At 46.0% G+C, this 27,546-nt stretch overlaps 1 protein-coding gene across 1 annotated transcript in view; it reads left to right on the top strand.

The window, feature by feature from the left end:
* The window catches only part of c5 (complement component 5), a 46,858-nt gene that overhangs the window by 10,230 nt on the left and 9,082 nt on the right, over nt 1-27,546 (top strand). The window contains exons 9-31 of the mRNA XM_080773418.1: nt 283-398; nt 756-920; nt 1,769-1,966; nt 3,151-3,357; nt 3,589-3,738; nt 3,869-3,886; nt 4,800-4,926; nt 5,955-6,020; nt 6,132-6,338; nt 7,785-7,869; nt 10,905-10,987; nt 11,187-11,326; nt 11,916-12,164; nt 12,552-12,612; nt 13,934-14,023; nt 15,080-15,292; nt 15,530-15,608; nt 15,915-16,074; nt 17,554-17,659; nt 18,151-18,275; nt 19,045-19,125; nt 19,498-19,662; nt 27,271-27,336. Of these exons, the coding sequence (XP_080629544.1) occupies nt 283-398; nt 756-920; nt 1,769-1,966; nt 3,151-3,357; nt 3,589-3,738; nt 3,869-3,886; nt 4,800-4,926; nt 5,955-6,020; nt 6,132-6,338; nt 7,785-7,869; nt 10,905-10,987; nt 11,187-11,326; nt 11,916-12,164; nt 12,552-12,612; nt 13,934-14,023; nt 15,080-15,292; nt 15,530-15,608; nt 15,915-16,074; nt 17,554-17,659; nt 18,151-18,275; nt 19,045-19,125; nt 19,498-19,662; nt 27,271-27,336 (2,957 nt within the window). The remainder of the gene's footprint in view (nt 1-282; nt 399-755; nt 921-1,768; nt 1,967-3,150; nt 3,358-3,588; nt 3,739-3,868; nt 3,887-4,799; nt 4,927-5,954; nt 6,021-6,131; nt 6,339-7,784; nt 7,870-10,904; nt 10,988-11,186; nt 11,327-11,915; nt 12,165-12,551; nt 12,613-13,933; nt 14,024-15,079; nt 15,293-15,529; nt 15,609-15,914; nt 16,075-17,553; nt 17,660-18,150; nt 18,276-19,044; nt 19,126-19,497; nt 19,663-27,270; nt 27,337-27,546) is intronic.

The raw sequence follows: 27,546 nt of genomic DNA, 5'->3' as shown, positions 1-27,546 counted from the left end.
CGAATAAAACTATGGCGAAAGTTCGTCGACTACCTTTTTTCACTAACTAAATTAAAACTATGATGACTAAAACTAAGACTAAATATATTGACAATTACGTGTCATTACGACCCGCCAAAATACATTTTAGTCGACTAAATCAACTGTAGATTTAGCCGACTAAAATCTTGTGATATTTAGTTTAGGTTAAAATGAGACTAACAAATCAACACTGATTCACATGCACATTCTGTATGTATGTGTCACCCCCCTCCCCCCATTCTCCTTTTGTCCGTCTGTCAGGTGGTATTTCCCAGGAGGCGGAGCTAGCTTCAGTCAAGTTCGTCAAATCACCTTACAGCCTGAGCCTGGTGGCCACACCCCCTTTCATTAAACCTGGACTACCCTATACGATCCAGGTGTCTGTCTGTCTGTCTGTCTGTCTGTCTGTCTGTCTGTCTGTCTGTCTGCCTGCCTGCCTGCCTGCCTGTCACGGTGAAAGGTGTTTGTATCTGCTATTTTGGCAACTTTTCCCCCAAATACTAGGATTGTCACGTTTAATATGGTCAACATATTAACATTGTAAACACAAACATTGGATTGTGATTGGCTGATCACCCCAAAAGTGAGGGCAGAAAAGTGAAGACGGAATTGTGATTGGCCACAATGGCCAGAATGAGATGATATATGCATTATCAATACAAGCATTTCTAACACATAAGATCAATCTCTCTCTCTCTCTCTCTCTCTCTCTCTCTCTCTCTCTCTCTCTCTAGGTAGTGGTGAAGGATCATCTTGGTACTCCACTAGGTGGTGTTCCTGTACAGATAAAGGAGGGTGAGCAGCTGTCATGTACCGGCTCATCCCTCCAGTCCAGCAACAGTGACGGTCTGGTTAAATTCATATGTAACCCCACCAGCCGCAATAGCGCCACACTTAAGGTATAGTGAAGACCATTACTACTATCCAGCAAGGTTATTATGTTGTATAGGCCTACATATTTATTATTTCTGTTTATATTGTGCATTTGCTCTGTGCACAATTTTGCACCTGGTTACGAATTGTGTACCATTGGAGATTTGTTGTATATATTTTTTGTTTTACTTTGAGGTGCATCATGGATTAGAAATGCAGAGGCAGAAAGCAGGAATAAAGTTCAAATTAACTGATTTATTGAACCAAACAAGGTCAAGCATACAAAATGTTAGCAGTAGCTGCCTGCATGCAGATAAATGCCAAAAAGCTGAACCTTTCAGAAGCATAAAACTAAAAACAGAATGTCCAAAAATGCAAACCTTCAAAAAGACACAATTAAGGTAGTAAAGTCCAAACCATTCAGAATTTAAAAATATAAACTAGAAAAGGAAAAGAAAAACGATTACTAAACTGAAACTGTATTGTGGTCTGTTTACAAAACGAACTAAAACTAACTGAAATGATCCCGGAACTAACTGAAAATTCCCTTCGTTTTTGTTTTATTTTTGTCGATTTATTTATAAGCTTAATCTGTAACTATATATGGATATATGGATTTTTCATTCTCGTTTAGTTTTAGTTCGTTTTGACTTTTATTTTCTAATTCCAGTTATAGTTTTAGTTCGTTTTTAGAGTAAGATTGCACAGTAGTTGAATTGACTTGTGCTTTCGTTTGAATTGTACCCATTCTGCATACTGTGAAATAACATTTTCAATCAATCAATCAACGCCACCCCGTTTTTGCCAACCTTGCTCTTTTCAATGCAAAAATGCCAACATGGCCACCATGTGAATAGGGTCTATTGTTTTCCAGTTTGTGACAGCCGCAGAGAGTTTGCCATCGGACAGTCAGGCCAGCCTATCACTGTCGGTGGTCGCTTACTCCTCCCTCAACGAACGCTACATATATATAGATGCGCCCTTCGGACACCTGAAAGTCGGACGTATGGCCTACATCAATGTCTACTGCGCCATGCCTAGCTACATTCCTGTCCCCAACCTTAACTACATGGTAAGTATAGCAGGAAAGCCATGTCATCCCGAGAGAAGACAATCACAATCACATTGGGATTAGCAAAGCATAGAAACCCAGTCAGGTTAGTGGAGGACCGTTGCCGAACTGAAGGTGTGTGGCAAATAAATAAGGTATAAAAATGCCCCCGTAAGGGTCCATTTGGTTCCATTTGTACACTCTCAGAGTTAAGGGGGGAAACCTGGAGACTTGACATTCAGTAATTGGGTCTTATGATCAAAATAAGAACATTATAATGATGTGTAAAACAGAAACACTAATATTTGTCATGCACAAGTCTTTGCCACGGACACATTTTTATGGGGGTTGTAGTTGTTGGACTAATGACGAGAACTGTCAATCACAACGACTACTGGCCAATCACAGCAGGGCTTTCCTAGAACTGCGGTGGGATACATAATAACACTCACTTACTTCCTGGACTACATGTTGTCTCAGTAACCCCGTTTCCACACCTAAGCGCAAAACGGTTTTGCGCTGCGGACAGAATAAGCTGTGATGCGTGTGCGCAGCTGGTTTTTAGACAGCTGGTGGATGGGAATTAAGCTCCACCTCCGGGGACGATTGACGCGGAGGAGAGCGCTTCCGGGAATCTGGACGTGGCGCAAGTCGTCCGCGGAAGTGGAGCTTCTTTTCCATCCACCAGCTGTCTAAAAACCAGTTTTTTGAAGCTGTGCGCAGCCGAAAACGTGCGCAGCTCTTTTGATAGTGTGGCAGCACCCTTTGACAGCCCTACCACAAGGAGGAGCAGTGCACCAGCAGTGCACCAGGAAGGAAGTAAGCCCAGTGTTGATGACATCAGAGACACTGGGCTCACTGCTAAAATCTAAAATATCTAAAACCACATATTGCACACATAAAGACCCCAGGAAAGTGTTCTAAATCTTCTAAACGTCATTAACATTTTTTGCAAAAAAGTGTCCCTTTAACATGCTAACCATTTTGATGATATCACTCACATTATTTTATTAAAAAAAAAAATAATAATTAAAAAAATTAATAAACTGCTTGTTGTTGTTGTTTTGTCCCGTCTGTACGTCTGCCTGCCTGCCTGCCTGCCCGCCTGCCTGCCTGCCTGCCTGCCTGCCTGCCTGCCTGCCTGCCTGCCTGCCTGCCTGCTTGCCTGCCTGCCTGTCTGTCTGTCTACCCATCTTGTCTGTCAGATTATGTCTAAAGGTAAGCTGGTGGCCTATGGTATGGCTCGGGGTTCCGCTGAGACCCAACAGACGGTCAGTTTTGAAGTGACCAAAGACATGAGCCCCTCCATCCGCCTGCTGGTCTACTACATCGTCTATGCAGAGGATACGGCCGAACTTGTCGCCGACTCTGTCTGGATCAACGTACAGGACACCTGTGTCAATGGACTTAAGGTCTGACATTGTGTACTCCAGCAATCTGGCAATCTGCATGGGAACCCACATTCATTGCTCCTTTATGGTGCTTTTGAAGGAGGGTATAGGGAGTCACACTTTTTGATGGTGTGTGTGTGTGTGTGTGTGTGTGTGTGTGTGTGGCGTGCATGCATGTGTGCGTGGCATGCATGTGTGCGTGGCGTGCGTGTGTGCATGGCGTGCGTGTGTGCGTGCGTGCTTGCATGTCAGACTTCGCTGCTCTCCAGGGAACAAAAGTACAGACCCAACGGTACTCTGCAGCTGGAGATCTCAGCCAACGAGGCTGGCCTGGTAGCTCTGACCGCCGTAGACACGGCCCTCTACTCACTACGTCTGCACCAGAAGAACCCACTGAACCAGGTATATATTCTCTGACCGCCGTAGACACGGCCCTCTACTCACTACGTCTGCACCAGAAGAACCCACTGAACCAGGTATATATACTCTGACCGCCGTAGACACGGCCCTCTACTCACTACGTCTGCACCAGAAGAACCCGCTGAACCAGGTATACTGACAGCACATTTCTTATTTTAGTTTTTAGTCATACAGTCTCTTGAATAGTTTTGATTTTAGTGTTAGTCACCTGGAATGTTTTAGTGTTAGTCTAGTTTTAGTCGAGTAAATATCGTAAGATTTTAGTAACTAAATCTACAGTTGACTTCGTCGATTCAAATGTATTTTGGCGGGCCGTGATGCTGTCATAATGACGGATTTTACACTTGTTGAAAATAGCAAATCCACGTGTTGCGCTGTGAGCTTGTAGATCTGCTATTTTCAGCATGCAACCAAGTGCAAAATGACTTATACTGGATCTCTTGTCCACTAGTCCCTTCCAAACATTTTAGTCTAGTTTTTATTTCGTTTTTGTCGACAAAAACAAATTGTCATAGTATTAAAGTCGTATATAGTCGCAGTGACATTTGACCCACCTCTTGGAGTGGTGAGCCGCAGCGTGTGACCTTTGACCCACCTCTTGGAGTGGTGAGCCGCAGTGTGTGACCTTTGACCCACCTCTTGGAGTGGTGAGCCGCAGCGTGCGCCGCACTCGGGAATCATTCGTTGATTTGACCCCCAATGCAACCCATTGTGTCGACAAAATCAACACTGTATACTATTACTGTGCCACAACAACACACATACTTTATACTATAGTATATTGCAGTGTTGATACTTTTGCTTAAAAGGTAATACCACTCACATAGCTCAATGAGTGGTATAGGCATATTCCCCTTTAAGTAAAAAAAAGTGTACTTTTTACAGACATTAACATATATATAATATTTTTCTAAAATAACAGATCTGTGCTGCACTATGAGCTTGTAGATCTGCTATTTTTCAATAGCTAAAGTATATAACATAATGCTTAAAACACCAAAAGTGGTTCCCCGTCCTGAATGGGTTAGCTGTGATATTGTCAGGTTCTTCATCATATTGAGAAGAGCGATCAGGGCTGTGGAGGGGGCGGCGGCAAGAACAATGCAGACGTCTTCCGTTTGGCCGGCCTCACCTTCATGACCAACGCCAACGCCAGGGCCATTCCCTCAGGTAAAGCTCCAGTGTGTGGCCGGCAGTGCCTCAGGGGTAGATAGCCGGATGGTAACCGCAAGGTTGCCTTCTCGAACCCGGGGCTCCCCCAGAGTTAGTGTCCAAGTGTCCTTGAGACTCTGAACCCCTAATTTCTCCCGATGTGCAGGTTGGTGCCTTGCATTGTTTCCTCTGTCATCGGTGTATGAATGTGTGTGTGACTGGGTGAATGTAATGCACAATATAAGTAAAGCGTCTTGGATAAAGGCGCTATATAAATGCACCGTTTACCATTTACCAGTGTTGATTTTGACAGCAAATGTTGTTAGTTTAGTCCTAGTCTATTGAATAACATTATATTTAGTTTCAGTAATACTTTAGTCACCTGAAACGTTTTAGTGTCTAGTTTAGGTCAACAAAATATCATACGATTTTTAGTCGACAAACCAAATCTACAGTGGATTCTTTCGACAAAGATGCTTTTTGGCGGGCTTGGTGGCGTCATAATGGCCATAGTAGTAGCAACGCGGTACAAAGTCACAAATTACATCCGAACTTTGGATGGCTGAAGATCGACCAAGGACAGCTCTCTATACATTCCGACTTATGGAGGTTTTAAAATCCTGTTTGTAGTCCGAGGTAAATGTACGTCAGATTTAACGTCCCATAGCTGGTGGTGCCGGAGAAATGTTAAACGCTGCTGTGGGGCTCAACCATTATACACACAGAGTATACGTTGGGGTCCGTATTTATACGGACTTAGCAAATAACGTCCCCTAGCTGGGGGGTACGTATACGGACTTGACAGAGAAAGAATGACATGTTCATTAAAGTGTGTGTGTGTGTGTGTGTGTGTGTGTGTGTGTGTGTGTGTGTGTGTGTGTGTGTGTGTGTGTGTGTGTGTGTGTGTGTGTGTGTGTGTGTGTGTGTGTGTGTGTGTGTGTGTGTGTGTGTGTGTGTGTGTGTGTGTGTGTGTGTGTGTGTGTGTGTGTGTGTGTGTGTGTGTGTGCGTGTGCGCGCGCACGCATGCATGCGCATGCATGTGGTAGATGAACCGTGTACAGCAGCAGTGCGTCCAAAGAGAGCATTGACAGAAGAACAGAAAGAGAAGAAGAGTAATTATATCTGTCTGTCTGTCTCATTCATTCATTCATCCATCCATCTCTATAGTGTCCTCTCCACAATCTCATTCCCTCTTCTGTCTGTCTGCCTGCCTGTCCTTTCAGTCAATTCATTCACCTCAGAGAACCTCAGAGTGTCCTGTAGGAAGGGCATGCAGTACAGCCCCAAGGTGCTGACCTGTGCGCAGTACGCTGCCCAGCTGCTACCCAGGAGGAAGTACCCTGAAGTCTACCGGTGGGTTTACACCCACTGCTGCGAATTCCTGCAGGAGAATCTGTCCGCACGCGACGAGCTGCACTCCGCACGCAATGGTGAGCCTGTGTGTGTGCCTGTGGTATTAGTAACCGTACATGCATGTCCTTATCTTGGTTGTAATTTCAGAATCAAGTCTGCTGTCATCTACTTTTTCATGTCAAGGACCCCCAAATCAACCCTCATTTAAAAAGATATGCCAAACGACCCCCAAAAGAGAAGATTTTCATGGCTCTAGCAGTGATTTTCAACCATTTTCATTTTAAGTTTGACCTGAATTAGGCTACGTTCCCCCAGAAAAACTTCCCCTAATAAAATATATACAGCTCGAATAATATGAAAAACATATACGCGTTTAGACAGTGCTAATTTGTACATTTGGTATTTTTGTATGCATGTGGCCGATATTATCACTTAATTATTTCGCTAAATTTGAAAATAGGATTAAGTTAGTCATTTCGACTGGAGTTTTTTCGACCAATGTCAAAGCTTCTAGGAACATATTTGAATGCCCCTAGATGTGTCACAGAGACTACATTTTTTGGGAGCGTTTTACTCATTGCTGGCTGGTAAAAAAAGGTAATTCATTTTTGTCTCCACCAGGCCGAAGGCATGGGGAGAGAGTATGTTTTGCACTCAGTCCTTTCCTTCCGTCCGTCCGTTACCAGCTAATCTCCGCCACCGTTAACCCGGTCGATGCCAAACTTTTCACACACCCTCCCTGGATGCCTCCTCCAGATTCTGTCCAAAGATCTCACAAATCGTTACACAGTATCTCTATGGTCATGTGCTCAAGTCGGATCTGTCCGATATTTTATATTCCATCCTAATTGGCTATAATTGGCTTTCACAGTTTGCAAGATTGCCCCGTTTTGAACAAAAGCCTCAAATCATGAACGCAGTATGGAATTTACGCGAAATCTTTCACACATTTTCTTATTAGGCTGAGGAATATATCCCACCCTTTTCACATTGGCCTGTTATAGTACCACCAACAGGTTGATTTTTGCAAAACACATTTTTGGAACAAAATGCCTCAAATCATCCAATTGCCATCAAAGGCGTATGAAGAAATGGCACCCTTTTCACATTGGCCTATTATAGCGCCACCAGGAGGCCACAACCTGATCTGGCTTGGTGGAGACCTAGTTTTACTATATTATTGGTTATAGCAGCTTGGTTCATAGGAATTTCTGCAGTATAGGATCAGGAGCTCTCATGAACATATACTGGGTTTTAATCCCTGGTGTTATAAATACACCCTTACAAATGATATAGCTTTCTTATAATGAATTAGATTTTGTGTAGATCTCTTGCTAATGCTACCAAAGTAAAAGTAAAATAAATTACTGGTATCTATTTTGTCTGTGCGTGTGTGCGTGCGCGTGTGTGTGTGTGTGTGTGTGTGTGTGTGTGTGTGTGTGTGTGTGTGTGTGTGTGTGTGTGTGTGTGTGTGTGTGTGTGCGTGTGCGTGTGCGCGTGCGTGCGCCCGTGCGCGTGTTTAGAGTTGGGTCCTGACATGGATAACATTCCTACATTGGTGAGGAGCGTCTTCCCAGAAAGCTGGCTGTGGGAGGTGCAGCGTGCCAGGTGAGGCAAATCAAACATACCCAGTGTCCCATCATCTGTAGAAATCATCATCATCATCACCTTTATTTAAACTCGGAGTATAATTCACCATTTGTCATTTGCCTTCTGATTGGTCCCTGACTGACTAACCAGCAGGCTCTTTCTGCCTTAATTGTTCCGCCCTGGTTAAGCCTTGTTCATGTTGAATTTTCTAAAACATCATTTTTGGGAGAAAAAAATTAAACAAACATGATATGCCCAGTCACCATGCTGCACCTGTGATGTTCATTTGTACTGACACCAAGTTCAAAATGAGAATTTAATACACAGAATATCAATACGAAGCAACTGAAAAACATGTTATTTCAATGGTAGTGGATGGAGAAAAAGGATTTTTGTCCAACCATGAAACGGCAACCAATGGGTGCGAAGAGGGTGACAAAGGGTGAATTGAGGGGCAGACCATCATTTTCAATGTAGCCGAATAGAATACAGAAAACAAAATCACAGGTGTGAAAGAGTACATTTATATACATATTCTTTTCATTAGCATAGGCAGATACAGGCTTTGAGAAAAACACATTCAAAGAGCCTATCAGTGATCTGCAGCTACTATAGTCAGGGGTAAATATAAACGGAATGTTGGATGAATAACAGTCCTTGAGCTTTATGTGATTACAGTACAGTCACATACTGTAACAGTACAGTCACATACTGTAACTGAGCTTTATGGGATTACAGTACAGCCTCTTCTTGAAGGCATGAATGCTGCTATATGAAATGCCTCCAACAACCGCAGGGTGGAAGGCTGTTCCATATTGTTGTGGCAGAGTGGAGAAAGGTCCTATCGAGGCATTTGGTGTTTGACTTGGGGTTTCCAGGGCGTGGCTTGGTAGTACTCTCTGGGTGATTGGACCTGTGGTGTGAGCTTGGTATTAATATCTGGGTGATTGGACCTGTGGTGTGAGCTTGGTAGTACTCTCTGGGTGATTGGACCTGTGGTGTGAGCTTGGTAGTAATATCTGGGTGATTGGACCTGTGGTGCGAGCTTGGTAGTACTCTCTGGGTGATTGGACCTGTGGTGTGAGCTTGGTAGTAATATCTGGGTCATTGGACCTGTGGTGTGAGCTTGGTAGTACTCTCTGGGTGATTGGACCTGTGGTGTGAGCTTGGTAGTACTCTCTGGGTGATTGGACCTGTGGTGTGAGCTTGGTAGTACTCTCTGGGTGATTGGACCTGTGGTGTGAGCTTGGGGTAGCAGTGCTTTGAGGTCCAGTGTGCATCTTGCAGAGAACAGTTGTTGCTGCAACTGTTCGGCGATGACTCAGCTTGCTGATGGCATACTGCTGCAGGTAAGGTCCTCATCTACCCCAATGGTTTTTAAGGCCTTCTTTTGGATGAGATCTAGCTGGAGCTAGCTTTAGCATTTAGAAGCTTGAGCAGAAGGTTTCCGGTTCAAATCCGAGCCTCGCGGTAAGCGCCTTGCCCGAGGACCACGCAGCACTTTAAGCCTCCCTCCTTCCTAATTATGGGACAACCCATCAGGGTGTACGCCCGTAATGAGACGTACCCATACCTGGGCCATAAGTTCAACATTGCTGGTGAGTGGGGGGAGCAAGTCGAGGAGCTCACCAGAGAGTTTCACCGTCGACTCGACCTAATCGATCTGTCCCCCCTCCCTATAGTCATGAAGCTCGAGGCTGTGAGAGAAGTGGCCCTGGCGAAGATACAACACCTATTTGCCAATGTACACATCCCACAACATGCACTGAGAGACAAGACAAATAGAACTGTCTAGCTGGACAGAAAATGGGTTGGCCTAAACTCACACTCCACACGAGACATACTCTTCCTTTCATATGGCGAAGGGGGGCTGGGGGTCCCAAATGTAGAGTGGACTTATGCAGCAACACGGCTAAGCCACCTACTGCACATGCTCAATAATGATGATGGCACCGTCAGAGAAATGGCCAGGGCATCACTCCTATTGGACCTGCGCAGGAGGAAGGTACCCCTGGCTGCTGCAGACCAGAATAACTTCCTAGGCTTTAGGAGGAAAGACTCTGGGAAACTGGACTCACAAGCCAAGGGCTTCGGGGTCTGGTCTCAACGACCTTTGCCATCGGACAGGAGTCCAGCTAAAATGGGCAAAAAACAACGAAAATGTGCCCATCTCAGATGGATTAATTACAGACTCCAGCGTGGTAGTGAAGGCTACCCTCACCCACCAGGGAGGGGACACTAGACTACAGGAAGAAACGGCAAGAAGGGTTCTGCTTAGCACGAAACAGACTGAAGCCAAAGAACATTGGCGTGGCCTTCGACTGCAGGGAAAGTTGGCCTGTGTTGATTCAGCTGATCACTCTGTTTCACATTCGATGTACAAAAATGCTGCTATTGGGGAGGATGTTTTAAAATTCACCATCAAAGCAAGACTACAAGTATTACCAACCAAGTACAATCTGTCAATCTGGTATCCCGACACCCACACTCCACTCTGTATAAACCATCATGATTCTGAACAACACCTAGAATCCATTGCACACATAACAAATGGATGTAGTGCATACAAAAACGTATATATTGCTCGCCACGACCGGATTGTTGACCTGTCTTTGTTGACACCAGACACAAGGAGGTCCTGATTCTGGAGGTGGGCTGTGTCTTTGATTTGTACATGGACCAGGCATTCCAAGATAAATATTCTAAGTATCAACCATTACTTGGAAGCATAACAAACTTGGGGTATCGCTGTAGATTTGCCATACTGATATTCGGAAGCCTGGGCCATGTGCATAAACTGACCATGAGTGGCCTAAGAATAGCTGGCATGACAAAAAGCAAAGCCAAACAACTTGCCTCGTCTGTTATAGGCAGTTTGTCTGTGTGGAGAAGGAGGTGCCATGTGTATCCTTAAGTGAACATGAACTGTCAACCCCGTTATATTTGTTTCTTTGTAAAATGAATTGTAATTTGTGGATTCAAATAAAGAAATCAAATGTGTGTGTGTGTGTGTGTGTGTGTGTGTGTGTGTGTGTGTGTGTGTGTGTGTGTAGACCAGGGACAGTGTCGCTCAGTAGTACTCTTCCACACTCTCTCACTACCTGGGAGTTCCAAGCTGTTGGCATCTTTCAGAATGGTAACACACACGCACACACACACACACACACACACACACACACACACACACACACACACGCACACGCCATTGAATTGTTTAACCATGTTATCAATTTTGAAATTGACAGTAAGTCCTACCTAATAATAGTTTTTCTGTGTGTTTGTGCCTGTGCGTGTGTGTGTGTGCACGCGTGTGTGTGTGTGTGCGTGCTGTCCAGGTATCTGTGTGGCTGATCCTATCAGAGTGTCCGTGAGTCTGCCGGTCAGCCTAGACGTTCCTCTGCCCTACAAACTGGTCAGAGGGGAACAACTGGAGCTGAAAGGATCTGTCTACAACCAGGCGCACGACAGTCTCACGGTCAGTGCTTCCCAAACGTTTCACGTCGAGACCCAAAAGAGAGATTTAATTATTTCTCTGCCGAGCATAGTGGTCGCTGTAATGGCGCTGGCCTGTACTTCTCATCGTCCAGTGAGAGATCAACATCCGGTCGAAACAAGACACAGTCACACACACACACACACACACACACACACACACAACATCCGGTCGTGGTGTTTTGGATCTTCAAAATAAGGGTTGAATGGGGGAAATCCTGCCAATATAGAGCACCGAAGTCCTGACGTCACTGTCAGTAGAGGGACGTATATTAGCAGCGACATTGCTTTCATACTCTTGTAGTTTCAAACCTTTTGTGGCCACATTAATTCAATTTTCTCCAGAAACTGGCTGTATCAAATATGAATGGACATCATTAACGACACACAGCCACCCCCCTGACAGAAAGGCTGGGATGATCGGTTTATTTTTCAAACAGTTCTTATATGAAGCGAACTCAATGCACCCTTTCAATGTAGAGGCGCCCTCTACTGAAAGTGACGTCAGACTTCGGTGCTCTATATTAATCATTCTTTAATGTATAGTTATTCTTTGCACCTCTGTGTTGCAGTACTGCGTGACGCTGACCGTGGGCCCGGAGGTGTGCGTGCTGAACTCTGAGCCGTCCTCCACATCACCGGGCCAGAGGACCACCGTCTGCCCCGCGGCCTCCCACTGGCCCACGCTGGCCGGGGAGTCGGTGGGCGAGGTGAGCTTCCTCCTGATGGCCCTGGAGGCCGGAGAGCTCACCCTCAACTTCACCCTGTACACCAAGGAGAGAGGAGTCCTCGACATAGTGCAGAAGACACTGCGTGTCGTGGTGAGTGCAGATTAGGAGGAGTATAGGCATGTGTCGTAAATAGACTAACTCATTTAAAGCTGAGACCAGATTCTACCAATGTCTTCTAAATGTCAGTGGTTCTCCAGCTATTTCATGTCAAGGACCCCAAAAATTATATGTAAATGGCCGTCGACTCCCATCTGAAAATATGTTGTTCCAGGGACCCCCCAGAAGCAAAGATTTTAGTAAAAAATGTTCGCTGTGAAAGAATATATATTCAAAGATTAGTAGTAGTAGTAGTAGTAGTAGTTGTAGTTGTAGTTTCTGTATTGTATTTGAATCTCATTGTTTGTATTGTCAACTTAGTATTAATCTGTGAATCTGGCTGTGCTGAAAGTAACGTGTTATTAATCTTTTGTTGTTCAGCCTGAAGGAGTGAGAACGGAGGTGTTTGCTGGAGGCATCCTGGACCCACAAGGAGTGTATGGTAAAAACACACCACCCATAGAGTCACCTTTCTGGGGGAAATGTTTAGTTTTAGTCTGGTTTTAGACGACTAAATAATCACAAGTCGACTACGTTGAAAAAATATATTTTGGCGTGCCTTGATGGCGTATACTTGGCTGTCCCGAGTATATGAGGCTGGGGTGGTGAGTAAACAGAAAATGACTTTTCAGGTCGGTATACTAATTCTATCCAATCAGGAGACAGAACTCATACTGTATATGCTGGACAAACAAGTGATCAGGCAAACAAGTGATCAGGCAAAAACATATATATGTTAATGACGTTTAGAGGATTTAGAACACTTTCCTGGGGGTCTTTATGTGTGTAATATGTGGTTTTAGATATTTTAGATTTTAGCAGTGAGCCCAGTATATCTAGGTTGCGTCCGAGCATAGACATGCTAACGCCCCGCCTGCCTCTGATTGGCCTACCGACACTGCCCGTCTTGACTGTCCTCCGAGACGTGATGTTACTCCGGGAAATAATATAAGAGATTGACAGCTTGGCACACGTGACAGAATGCAGCATTGTAACTAACTTGTACGTTTTATTTTTGTAGAAGAGGCAAACTAATATTGTTTATGCTGTTTGCTTTGATTGAATAATTGATTGAACACACGTGTACGTTGTAATATGATTTATTTTGGGTGTGTACTTAAGTGTTAGTGTTGATTATCTTGTAGTTATCTAATTATAGTAAACTAATATTATTATACTTAAAAAGATAAAGATCAAGGGAAAATAGACCTTTTTACAGTACAATAATGTTTCAAGTTTACACATACAAATAAATTAGAACACACCCAAATCAAATTATATTATGGCTACGGCGTAAATGTTCAATCAATTATTCCATCAAAGCAAACCGCATAAACAATATTAGTTTGCCTCTTCTACAAAAATAAATTCTGGAGCGTCATCTGTCGCCTTTGGAATATTACAGCATTCAGTCATGACTCATTTTCTGTCCCGTATAAACTGTCCATTTGGTTTCACTCTTAGAAAGTAACACTGCCAGTGTATCTGTCAGTCACACATCTGTCACAGGGCGCCGCCATATCTTTGACTGTTGTCTCAGTAAGACAGCCCTCCACCTATCCACAAGGAGGAGCAGTGCACCAAAGCATTATGGGAATTGTAGTTCAGGAAGGAAGTGAGCCATCAACACTGGGCTCACTGTGAAAATCAAAAAATTCTAAAACCACATATTACACACATAAAGGCCCCATAAACATATATTTTTTTTGCAAAAAGGGTGAAGTTTCCCTTAAACACCTTCATTTCCAAATGATTCATAACAGGAACAGAGAAGCTATCTGTGAGTTTGAAGAATAGACTTCCTCCGAACCAGGTTCCTCACACCAAGGTGGAGAGAGAGATCACCATTCACGGTAGGCCAATGGTTATCCACTTTAAGACCTGCAGAGACCAGATTATACAAATGTCTTAATTCTAAATCATGAACGTTTTCTGAATATCCTTCTCAATATCTGTCAGTGGATCTCAAACTTTTTCATGTCAAGGACTTCGCCCGCCCCTATTGCATATGCATATGCCCCGAGGCGGATTCACGCAGCCCAGCGCAGTGGTATATCAGTATTGCAACGCAAGGCTAGTCAAGGACCCCCAGAATTATGTGTAAAAAATATGATAAAGAAGAACCAAATGAAAGGATATATATTAAAAGATTTGCACCACATTTTCGCTATTTTTCTAAAATGGCAGATAGGGTCGTCTTAACGCACCCCTCACCAACCCTTATCCGGTCGTTTTAACGCACCCCTCACCAACCTTAATCCGGTCGTTTTAACGCACCCCTCACCAACCTTAATCCGGTCGTTTTAACGCACCCCTCACCAACCTTAATCCAGTCGGACCAATGCTATAGGTCATTACACACTGGCGAATTGGCGACGTGATTTATTCGTGCGAATATTTCGGTTTCGCATTCACATTTTTCGGATCGCTTATTCGCATCGCGTCGCTATTTGGCCAGTGTGTCTAACCAATGCTATGTCTAACCAAAGTATGCCTGGCCTTTTATGCTCCGTAATCACAAATTGCACGGGCAGATATGACGAATAGGCCTAATCACTTTATTATGAGCATTTAAGAATATTCATAAACAACTTCTTAAAGTCAACTGAAACAGCCGTCTAGACATGCTTAAAACGAGCATGATGGAACACCTAATCAAAACAAAGAATTATGCTGCTCTGTTCTCCCAGAGTGCAGCAAACTGGGTGGCTAGGCTAGCTAATTTCTTGGGACATTTATGGTCGTAGTGGCTACATCTGCCATTAAACAAATATATAATTAGTTTTAAGTGTAACTGTTGCCACTTTTCAGAACTCGCCCTGCGTCCACTCCTGCAGCATCACAGGCGTGCATTAATGACGTTAAACCACCCCTTCTCGTGTAATATTTAGTCCTTATGTTGCCATTAGGTGATGCTTTGGGGGAAATCATATCTGTGCGGGACAACCCAGAAGGACTACGACAGCTAGCTAATCTGCCCTCGGGGTCCGCAGAGGATGAGCTGGCGGGGCTCTTCCCGCTCGTATACCTGTGGAAATACCTGGAGGCCGGGGCGCGCTGGGGCATTCTGGGAGCCGATGAGAAGGAGAACCAGAAAAACCTAAGACAGAGGATCAAGGACGGTTAGAGACAATAATATTTCTCTTGGTCATCTGTCTGCCTCTTTTTGCTTCTTTATAGTCTGACTGACTATAGCTATATCACTCGATGCCCGGTTTTGTGTGTGTGTGTGTGTGTCTGTGTGTCTGTGTGTGTGTGTGTGTGTGTGTGTGTGTGTGTGTGTGTGTGTGTGTGTGTGTGTGTGTGTGTGTGTGTGTGTGTGTGTGTGTGTGTGTGTGTGCACGCATGTGTGTGTGTAGGGTTGGTGGGTATCAGTTCCTTCAAGAGCAAATTAACAGCCTCCTACAGAATGTTTCCAGGCAGAGAACCCAGTACTTGGTCAGTACTGTGATTTTTTTTCTTCGTATATGTGATCTAGTTTGGGGCTACTCAACTTAAAGGGAAATTTCATCCTTTTTGTAAAGAAATATATGTTAATGATGTTTAGAAGATTTAGAACACTTTCCTGGGGGGTCTTTATGTGTGTAATATGTGGTTTTAGATATTTTAGATTTTAACAGTGAGCCCCAGTGTCTCTGATGTCATGGACACTGGGCTCATATCACTTCCTGGACTACATCAAGGAAGCTTAGAGAAGGAATTAACATATTAACATAATTTTTCTGTGTGTGTGCGTGTGCGCAGGCTGACAGCTCAGGTAGTGTATGCCCTGGCCCAGACAGACAGTGTGGAGCCAGTGGACTGCGACTACCTGCAAAATACTCTGAGATGGTTGAGGACGAAGGCTCAAAAGACAGACGGGTCATTCAAGGAGTTCTCTACTTACTCCCCCAACAAAATCATGGTTAATAAGCAATTTATTCACCACACTTTACAATGTTCCTTTTCAATCTATATTTTACAACAGTGGTTTTCGACCAGTGGTCCTTGGAGGGGGTTCCAGGTGGTCCGAGGCTAAATGATGGAGATTTGGTAACCATATGGACCCTTATAGATGTTTAACTGTCAAGAGTTAAATTATTGTTAAATGGTCTAATTTAAAGCAGTAGAAGTGTTAAATGTGCTGATTTAAAGCAGTAGAAGTGTTAAATGGTCTCATTTAAAGAAGTAGAAGTGTTAAATGGTCTCATTTAAAGCAGTAGAAGTGTTAAATGGTCTAAATTAAAGCAGTAGAAGTGTTAAATGTGCTGATTTAAAGCAGTAGAAGTGTTAAATGGTCTCATTTAAAGTTTTTTTTAACAGATTTGATACAGAAAGCAAACGAATATCCTTAAAACACTGTTTTTTGATACAGAAAGCAAACGGATATCCTTAAAACACAGTTTTTTGATACAGAAAGCAAACGAATATCCTTAAAACACAGTTTTTTGATACAGAAAGCAAACGAATATCCTTAACCCATTCTGAACGGGAACCCATTTTGGTGATAGCATCATGTTATGCTTTAACTATTGAAAAATAGCAGATCTACAAGCTCATAGCGCGCCACCGAGTGGCGCGCTACGAGCTTGTAGGTCTGCTATTTTTGAAAAATCGAAGAACGACTGACATTTTTAGAATCTGATCTCAGGTCAGAATGGGTTGATCAGACCAGTGTGTGTCCAGTGGAAACCTCGTATGAATCTGATCTCAGGTCAGAATGGGTTAAAACACAGTTTTTTGATACAGAAAGCAAACGAATATCCTTAAAACACAGTTTTTTGATACAGAAAGCAAACGAATATCCTTAAAACACAGTTTTTTGATACAGAAAGCAAACGAATATCCTTAAAACACAGTTTTTTTATACAGAAAGCAAACGAATATCCTTAAAACACTGTTTTTTGATACAGAAAGCAAACTAATATCCTCAAAACACTGTTTTTTGATACAGAAAGCAAACGAATATCCTTAATCGCACAGTTTTTTTATACAGAAAGCAAACGAATATCCTTAAAACACTGTTTTTACCAACATCAATACAGCATGGATTATTGTGTACATATTATTTAGTTTTGTCTGCAAGGCTAAATATCATCAAATGGTGGCTCAAATGCAGAATCCATAATGGGCCTTCATATGAAAACGATTGAAAACCACTGTTTTACAATATATTCTTTATCGTGTATTGTTGTTGTTTTTTTGTATTTTTTTCATATTCGTCTACTTTACTATTTAAATGTATAATCATTAACCATATATTAATAACTTGAAATTACCACAGTGTGTGTATTTGAATATTTCTTATTGTATAGAAATAATATTCTGGTTTAAACAATTCAGTTTTGATTTTGATTTGATTTCAAATATTATTAATTATTATTATTATTTATCTTTCTTGCAGTCAAGAAACGCGACTCTGTTGGACCAATCAGTGTACCTGACCTCCTTTGTGCTGATTGGCTTACACCAAGCATCACAGATCGACAGATCACAGGCCCATGAGGACAGTAAGACTCGCGCGGCAGGCTACCTATCCCAGCATGCCTTGGAGGTGCAGAGTGTGTATGTGCGTGCGGTTGCATGCTACGCCATGACCTTGCATGACCCTGCCAGTCAGACAGCCACACAGCTATATGACAGCTTGGAGCAGCTGGCAAAATATAAAGGTGTGTGTGTGTGTGTGTGTGTGTGTGTGTGTGTGTGTGTGTGTGTGTGTGTGTGTGTGTGTGTGTGTGTGTGTGTGTGTGTGTGTGTGTGTGTGTGTGTGTGTGTGTGTGTGTGTGTGTGTGTGTGTGTGTGTGTGTGTGTGTGTGTGTGTGTGTGTGTGTGTGTGTGTGTGTGTGTGTGTGTGTGTGTGTGTGTGTGTGTGCGCGAGCGAGCGCACACCATTGTGCATATTCCTGCACTATCTGCATTGAGTGATCTTGGTACATAGAAATTGATAGATTCTGACTTTCACAATTGCATTGCATTGAATTCAATTGAACATTGTGTGTAGGGACCCCTGCTGTTCTGCGATATTGGCAGGAGCGTTACGTGACAGCTGATTGGGTGAAACCGGACGCGTCCAGTGCTCTGACAGTAGCAACCACAGCATACGTTCTGTTAACGTCCATAGCCAAGGTGTCTGTCTGTCTGTCTGTCTGTCTGTCTGTCTGTCTGTCTGACTGACCACTCAGCCATACAGTAACCCACTCATTACACGGCTACTTAATACATAAATTAATAAATTGACCCAAATCACAACAAAATGAGGTATTTCCTTGCTTGGTAATGAAAGTATTCCATAAGTGTTGCGCTGGCCGACGTCTGCCCAGCTGCAGCAGCACTGTCAGAAAACAAGGAAGTGAGTTGATCAAATAGAATCCATTTTCGGGTACTGCTTCGTCTATATCGCTCAATTGTTTTCAAAAACATTTTTGAGAGCAATGTTTTGCTGTAAATGACACTGTGTGTGTTTACATGCCTGTATTACATGCAATCGGCAATTGACCAATCAGAAATGAATCAAGCATTCAACAAAGCCGTGTAATATTCTGAGATATCACATGAGCAGAGCCACACCGCCATAATAAATGCAATATCTCTGCAATAAATGGTTAATGAATTAAGCATCTGTGATTTACGACAGCTGTTCTACTGAGCGTTACGTTCTACAAACTAATACATCGTGACGCATTGTGAGCTTGTAGATCGACTATTTTCAAAAGATTTGTATGCATTTGAAAACTTGAAATGGGACATTCTACACAATAACTACTTTTACTTTTGGTACTTTAAGTATAGCCTACATTTCGATGCCAATACTTTTGTACTATTACTCGAGTGCATGTTGAATTCTGGACAATATGAGTATATACTTGTTCCACCACTGATGGTGTTTCCTGTGAAGGGCCGGATCACCTACGCCAACCCAACCATGTCCTGGCTGACACAAGACCAGCACCACGGAGGAGCTGTCTTCTCTGCACAGGTAAACACTAGAGCTTTCACTCTTGATTTGTATTAATTGACTAGTTGCCTATTGTTGAACTACCTATTAGTTGTACATTTAAAAACTGTACATTGGTGACTGAGACAGAGTCGAATGCCAAGACTGACAGACAGACAGACAGACAGACACTAATTTAGTAGTCATTGATCATACAGACTCATTCTACAGCCACATATCAACATCAAATCAATGTGTTCAAAGGATATCTGTGTGTGTGTGTGTGTGTGTGTGTGTGTGTGTGTGTGTGTGTGTGTGTGTGTGTGTGTGTGTGTGTGTGTGTGTGTGTGTGTGTGTGTGTGTGTGTGTGTGTGTGTGTGTGTGTGTGTGTGTGCGTGTGTGTGCGCGGTATAGGACACAGCATTGACTGTTCAGGCTGTCACAGAGTACGCTAGGGTGACACGTCGCTCAGCAGTTCTAGACCAGGATATCATCCTGAAGTTCCAGAGGAGAGGACATGGATATCTGCAGACCGACGTCAAGCTCACAAAGACGCACCCAGTGGCCTCACCCATACAGGTAATAATAACCCATTTAGGACTGTGAGGCCACATTCCAACAAAATGTCTTCTAAATTCAGAAAACTGTCAGGAATTAGAACACTATTTCATGAATGTAAAGGACCCCAAAGATTATATGGTAATTGGCCTCCGACCCCCATTTGAAAATATGTTGTTCCAGGGACCCCCCCCCCCCAGAAGTAAAGAGTTAAAAACACTTCTCATTAATGCACTTCTGCAATACCTTTCGAGTGTAATATTGCAATTATACAACAGTTACCCTTAAAACTAAGATAATACTTTTTTCAATGACAGATGTAGTCACTACGACCACAAATGTCCCAAGAACCTAGCCACAGAGTCTCCTGCGCTCTGAGAGAAAAGCACGGCTGAATTTTTTTATTTGCCGTTCCATTTTCGTAATTTAAGCACGGCTAGAAAGCTGTTTCAACCAATCAGATTGCTTCCTCGAAACGACCTGAATTGAGTGTGCAAAACCATACCTATATTAAATTGTTAGGGGATTTTGTATTGTGTAATAGACGTTCCCCCGTTATATTGGCTAGTATTTTATGCCACCACCTAAATCCTTAAAACACCTCCGCTATTACATTATGCATAGGTGTGGTTTGGGCATTACGCAACTTAAACCAATCAGTGTGCCAGGTGCCATTGCCTTTAATAATCCATTATGCCCTGGAGTGAGCCTTATGGAACAGCAACTCGTGCTACATTTATATTGTGGAGTCTCAGTGGTCAAGGAGCAGGCGGAACAGGGGATTGCAGCAGTTTCAAACGGCTCTTTATTTGTTTAGCAGCAAAGTATACAGAATGCATGCAGGAGAAACCCCACGTAGGTTCAGCATAAATTATATTCCATACAATTTAAGTTTCACAGGCGTCGTCGCCAGCCTGGAGAGGATGAGAACAGAAGATTAGATTTCAACTCAGGTTTGTACAGTCTCTGATAGCTCGCTCCTCACTGGAGGGCTGTGGTTTTAATAACGATAAGAGGTGACGGCGCTGCCTTGCTTCGTGACGTCATCGGTCTTTATCTTTAACTGTAGCGGGTCTTCTCCCCTAGCGGGTTCCAGCTCCAAGAGAGCACTAGCCGTTTTGCCACCCTGGCGTATATAATGAGCGCCTGTTCGCTAGACAGGCCTCAATAGTAGACTCAAGAATTATAGGTTTCTTTCCGACCTTATTTTGGGTAGTGTCCTTGTCGCTGTCACTGTGGCGGGGCTGCCACCCTCCCGCCGCGCGATATGCGGACTTGGAACTCCCGTCTCTATATTTTACTCATACAGTCCGAGTGTCTCTGTCCCTCGGACATTCCCTGGACCGTTCCTAAAAGCCCGTGATGAGAGGAGAATGACAGTTAAGACATGCAGAGCTATTCACATGAATGTGTGTTCGGTGGAGGTGTGTGTGTCGTCTTACCCCCCGACGGTGTGCCGTGCGTGCCTCCGTGAGCATGTGTGTGTGAACCAGCCGCTGTCAGACGTAGACTGAGTCTTCCTTTTTATATGACGGGTGTGGCCGCTTGCTGATTTGGGTGCGGTCGATCCATCAGCTCCAGCTGGCGGAGGAGGAGATTCGGGACGTATATATTCCCTATCACACGGCCGAGGGCGTTCCTAACGGCCCGAGGCTTCTTCTGTCTGACAGCGTGTCTGGTTGCCCTGGCAACGCACTTACCATCGCGGGGTGTCGCTCTCGAGACCCCACACACTCCCCCCCTAAGATCCTTGCTTCGGCGAGGGTCTTTATTTTCCTCCTCTTCTTCATACATTCGGGACATCGCATCCGCGTGGCGCATGTCCTTACCGGGTCGGTGTTCTACCGTGAATGTGTAGTTCTGTAGTTCTAGGAACCACCGGGTGACCCGCTCGTTCCAATCTTTGTTTGTGGACATCCACTTGAGTGGCGCGTGGTCTGTTACCAAGGTGAACCTCCGCCCCCACAGATAGTAACGTAGGTGGTGGATTGCCCACTTTACTGCGAGGCACTCTTTCTCCACTGTGGAGTAGTTTCTCTCGTGTTTGAGCAACTTTCTACTTATGAACGTGACTGGGTGTTCGTCTCCCTCTAGCGTCTGGGCCAGGACAGCGCCCACTCCTGTGTTTGATGCGTCTGTGTGGAGGACGAAAGGGGTGTTAAAGTTAGGCGTTATCAGCACTGGGCTTCCACAGAGAGCGTCTTTCAACGCTTGAAATGCGCTCTCTGTTTCCTCGGTCCATCTTACGTGGTGGGGTAGACTTTTTTTTGTGAGATCGTGCAACGGGCTTGCTATGGTGGCGAAATCTTTTACGAATTTTTGGTAATATGCTACCAGGCCGAGAAAAGACTTCACTTGTTTTTTTGTGGCGGGTCGGGGCCAGTTTTGTATTCTCTCTATTTTTCTCTCTTGTGGCTTGATGCAGCCTCGTCCAATGGTGTAGCCTAGATAGTCTGTTTCGCTCCAGGCGATTCGGCTCTTCTTGGCGTTAACAGCGAGGCCCGCCTGGCGCAGGGCGTTCAGTACCGCATCTAACCTTTCCAGGTGTTGCCGCCAGGTGGCGCTATGGATGATAACATCGTCCAAATATGCTGCCGCATAAGCACTATGGGGTCTAAGGACCTTGTCCATTAACCGTTGAAAGGTGGCCGGGGCTCCGTGTACCCCGAAGGGCATGACTTTATATTGGAACAGCCCGTCTGGGGTGGTAAATGCTGTTTTTGGTTTGGCTCGCTCTGTGAGGCCAACTTGCCAATATCCTTTAGTCAGATCTAAGGTACTGATATGTCTAGCGGGGCCTAGCCGTTCTATTAGTTCGTCTACGCGGGCCATGGGGTAAGCGTCAAACTGTGATATCTCGTTTAGTTTCCTAAAATCATTACAGAAGCGTAAGCTTCCATCTGGTTTTGGCACGATAACTATGGGGCTCGACCAGGGGCTGTGTGACTCTTCTATGACGTCCAGTTCGAGCATTTTCTTCACTTCCTCTTGTATGGCCCGCCTACGTGCTTCCGGGATCCTATACGGCCGTAACCTGACTACCTTACCAGGGGTCGTATCGATGTCGTGCTGTACTACCGCGGTGCGTCCGGGTAGTTCGGAGAAGACATCTCGGTTCCGGTCTAGGAGCTCTCGGATATCCTGTTGCTGCTGAGGGGCCAAACCCTCTCCTACAGCAGCTGGCGGGGTCTGGGGAGGGAGGCGGGTTAACAGCGCAGGTAATGGGACGGTTATCGCCGGAAACCACTTTTTCAGAATGTTTATATGGTATACCTGATGGCCCCGCCTCCTCCCTGGTTGGGCCACTCGGTAGTTGACCGGGCTGAGTTTCTTCACAATCTCATAGGGCCCCTTCCAGCGGGCTAGGAATTTACATTCTGTGGTGGGCACAAGAACGAGGACCTGGTCCCCTGGCTTGAATTCTCGCACTTGTGCGCCTTTGTTATACACTCTACTTTGGGCGGCCTGTGCGTCTGCCATATGCTGTCTTACGAGTGGCCAGATGCGCTTGGCGCGCGCCTGTAGTATTTCTACATGTTCGATGATGCTTCGCAGAGGGGAGGGTTGGCTCTCCCACGTCTCCTTGGCGATATCTAATAATCCGCGCGGCTGTCTCCCATACAGGAGCTCAAATGGGGAGAAGCCTGTGGATGCCTGGGGTACTTCTCGTATGGCAAACAGGACATATGGGATGAGGCGGTCCCAGTCTCGTCCGTCCTCTTCAGCCACCCGTTTTAACATTTTCTTCAGCGTGTGATTAAATCGTTCTACCAACCCGTCTGTCTGGGGGTGGTAGGCCGAGGTGCGTATTTGTTTCACTTTCAGCCAGCTATACAGTGCTTTGATAATGCGCGAGACGAAGCATGTGCCCTGGTCAGTCAGAATTTCATCCACTAAGCCTACTCTACTAAAGAGCATCATGAGCTCGTGAGAGACTGTTTTTGCATTGGCCACCCGTAGGGGTATAGCCTCGGGATATCGTGTGGCATAATCGAGGATAACTAGGATATATCGGTGCCCGCGCGCCGACTTGGGTAGGGGTCCCACTATATCCATGGCTATGCGCGAGAACGGGACACCGATAATAGGCATGGGAATGAGTGGGCTGTGCACGACCCCCCGTGGGGCCGTGAGTTGGCATTCCTCGCATGACTTGCAGAATTCCTCCACGCCTCTTTTTATTCCCGGCCAGTAGAACCGAGCCAATATGCGATCATATGTCTTTTGTACAGCTAAATGAGCGCCTAGCTGGTGTGAGTGTGCCAAATACAACACGCGTAATACATGAGATTTAGGTACGAGTAATTGCTCAATTACAGCGCCCACTTTATCTTTGACGGTACGATAAAGTAGGCCATTTCGTACTAGAAAATGAGGAAAGTTTGTTTCACTCACCCCATCGCACTGCTTCCCTTCTACACTGGTGAGGTTTCGCCGTGCGCCGGCGAGATTCGGGTCCGTCCACTGGGCTGTGGCAAACTCTCCTTGTAGCCGTGTGGGCGGTCCCTCCACCTGGGGGAAGTTGACGAAGGGGTCCTCGTCCAGTGGTGGGGTCTCTTCCTCCGAGGTGTGGGGTTTGCCTGGGCCGGTCTCGTCGGAGGCGGCGGTCGTCGCCGGTGATGCAGGCTCTGCTGCGGGTTCCCCGAGGGCGGGGCAAGCGCGGTGTCCTTTTGTCTCTGGTCTGGGACGGCGTCTTCTCCCTTTCTTCTGCTGTGGGGGACGGAGGCCCGGTGCCCAGTATTTGTCGAAGAGTGGGCAGTCTGTACCGATCAGGAGGGGGACGGGGAGGTCCGGCACTACTCCGGCGGGTACAGTCACGCTGCCTCGGGGGGTCTGTATGTGTATATGGGCCACGGGGTAGCGGCGTAGGTCGCCGTGCACACAGCTGACAGCTGTCTCGGGTCCACCGCTGGTTACCAGGTCTCCTCTCACCAGAGTCACCACACTGGAATCCGGAATCCACCAGGGCATGTGTGTCGGTCCCATCCACCCGGACCGGCAGGGCTGCTTGGCACTGGGTCGAGCTCCCCGAATGTAGGCACGGTCTGGAGCTTACCAGACTGGCGGCTGAGGCCATGGAGACATCTGGGTCCCGTGCCCGGTCTGGGCACGCCCAGGATAGGTGGTCTTCCTGCCCACAGACATAGCACCTCCTGGACTGGCCCCGTTCTGAAGGCGGGTTCGTACGGGGTTTGGGCGTGGGGGCCGCCTGGGTCTGACGGCGGCGGTCCCGCCCTGGTCGGTTGTCGGCCTTGGCTGGTTCACTTTTAGATGTTTGCAACATCTGGGTGCCCACCTGATAGTTCTCTACCAGGGTGACTAGCTCTTCAACGGTTGTGGGGCAGGCGTGTACCGCTATTTTCTTTGCGTCGGGGGGCAAGGCTCTCATGCCGCGGTCGACCACTATTCGATCGAGGAGTGGGACGTCTTCTCCTGTGGTGAGCCAGTTCTGTGTGAGTCTGCACAGGTCGGCGAACTGGGTGCGCGCCGGCTGCGCCATGCGGAACTCCCACTGGTGGAACCTGTGTGCTCTGGCGGGAAGGCTGTACCCCAGGCTGGACAGGATGGCGGCTTTTAGCTTTCCGTAGTCGAGCGCGTCTCTGGCGGTGAGGTCTCGGCATGCTTGTTGTGCCGGTCCAAACAGGTAGGGCGCTACAATGCCGCCCCAGTCGGCCAGTGGCCATCTCTCCCGGGTGGCGGAGCGTTCGAATACTTCTAGGAAAGCCTCGATGTCGTCGTCGGGTGTTTGCTTGGTGAGCACCGCTGCCGGTGTTCTGGTGGCCGGTGCGTCTCTGTCCAGTCTGCGCAGTACCTCCCGCATGCACGTCTGGAGGTCCGTGCTGCTCTTCACCAGGGCGTTTAAGGCTGCTGCTGCTTCCATGGTAGGCGGTGGTTAGGACCTGATGTACCCACAGTCTCCACCACTTGTGGAGTCTCAGTGGTCAAGGAGCAGGCGGAACAGGGGATTGCAGCAGTTTCAAACGGCTCTTTATTTGTTTAGCAGCAAAGTATACAGAATGCATGCAGGAGAAACCCCACGTAGGTTCAGCATAAATTATATTCCATACAATTTAAGTTTCACAGGCGTCGTCGCCAGCCTGGAGAGGATGAGAACAGAAGATTAGATTTCAACTCAGGTTTGTACAGTCTCTGATAGCTCGCTCCTCACTGGAGGGCTGTGGTTTTAATAACGATAAGAGGTGACGGCGCTGCCTTGCTTTGTGACGTCATCGGTCTTTATCTTTAACTGTAGCGGGTCTTCTCCCCTAGCGGGTTCCAGCTCCAAGAGAGCACTAGCCGTTTTGCCACCCTGGCGTATATAATGAGCGCCTGTTCGCTAGACAGGCCTCAATAGTAGACTCAAGAATTATAGGTTTCTTTCCGACCTTATTTTGGGTAGTGTCCTTGTCGCTGTCACTGTGGCGGGGCTGCCACCCTCCCGCCGCGCGATATGCGGACTTGGAACTCCCGTCTCTATATTTTACTCATACAGTCCGAGTGTCTCTGTCCCTCGGACATTCCCTGGACCGTTCCTAAAAGCCCGTGATGAGAGGAGAATGACAGTTAAGACATGCAGAGCTATTCACATGAATGTGTGTTCGGTGGAGGTGTGTGTGTCGTCTTACCCCCCGACGGTGTGCCGTGCGTGCCTCCGTGAGCATGTGTGTGTGAACCAGCCGCTGTCAGACGTAGACTGAGTCTTCCTTTTTATATGACGGGTGTGGCCGCTTGCTGATTTGGGTGCGGTCGATCCATCAGCTCCAGCTGGCGGAGGAGGAGATTCGGGACGTATATATTCCCTATCACACGGCCGAGGGCGTTCCTAACGGCCCGAGGCTTCTTCTGTCTGACAGCGTGTCTGGTTGCCCTGGCAACGCACTTACCATCGCGGGGTGTCGCTCTCGAGACCCCACAATATGAATACATTTATATTAGATACACAGAGGGTTGTTTTGTGTGTCCAGTATCTGACTATCTGTCATCCACTCCGCGACCAACACAGCCTCACAGTGGAAGCTCCTAAATGCATAATTCATGGAAAGTGTTTAATACTTGCGAGCAAGGCATGGGATAGAGCCCAATATGTATAGGCCTACTGTAGGTGAACATTACAAAATGTGTGATAAATATGAACAAGCTACTCCTGTGGAAGGGTTATCATACATTAATATATTGATCCTAGAAACCATTTAATATGGTTTTGCCCACTGAATTCATAATTAACGTTCCAATTTTGGAGGTCTGGTTCATGGACTAAAAACTGGTTCTGAACTGAACCAGCCTCTGTAATGAGAGCTGTGTAACACCCAAGATTCAAACTCGGGTCTCCTGTGTGAAAGTCCAACATCTTAACCACTAGATCAAAGGGATATCCCTATGCACTAGGGGAGATACAGTATTAGACTTTTTGAGGCCATCAGGCTGAGGCTGTGAGCCACTCTGCTACACTCAGACGACAGCACCGAGACGTGTAAGGCAGGGTTCCCCAATTAGCGGCCCGCAGAGCGCCCCCTTGTGGCCCACGGAAGAATTCCCCCCCAAAAAAAGAAAGAAAAAGTTTTTGTTTTACTGAACTATTATTTATTAAACAAATGAAGGGTATTTACAGTTCTCTGTTGTGTCCTACAGGTGGACATAGATGACAACGTGGAAGCCTCCACGGGGTGGGGTACTACGGGGGTGTCACATGTCAAAGTCAGTACGCACTAATATACAGTAACATAACACACGTGTGTCTAGTAGGGGCACTTGAGGTGTGTGTGTGTGTGTGTGTGTGTGTGTGTGTGTGTGTGTGTGTGTGTGTGTGTGTGTGTGTGTGCGCGTGTGTGCGCGTGTGCGTGTGTGTGCGCGTGCGTGTGTGCGTGTCCGTCCGTGTGTCCGGAGGTGGGCCTGGATGTTTTTGAT

This window comes from Protomyctophum bolini (assembly GCF_963924005.1).
Source record: "Protomyctophum bolini genome assembly, chromosome: 10".
Taxonomy (NCBI): Eukaryota; Metazoa; Chordata; class Actinopteri; order Myctophiformes; family Myctophidae; genus Protomyctophum; species Protomyctophum bolini.
This window is presented reverse-complemented; position numbering and strand designations above follow the sequence as displayed.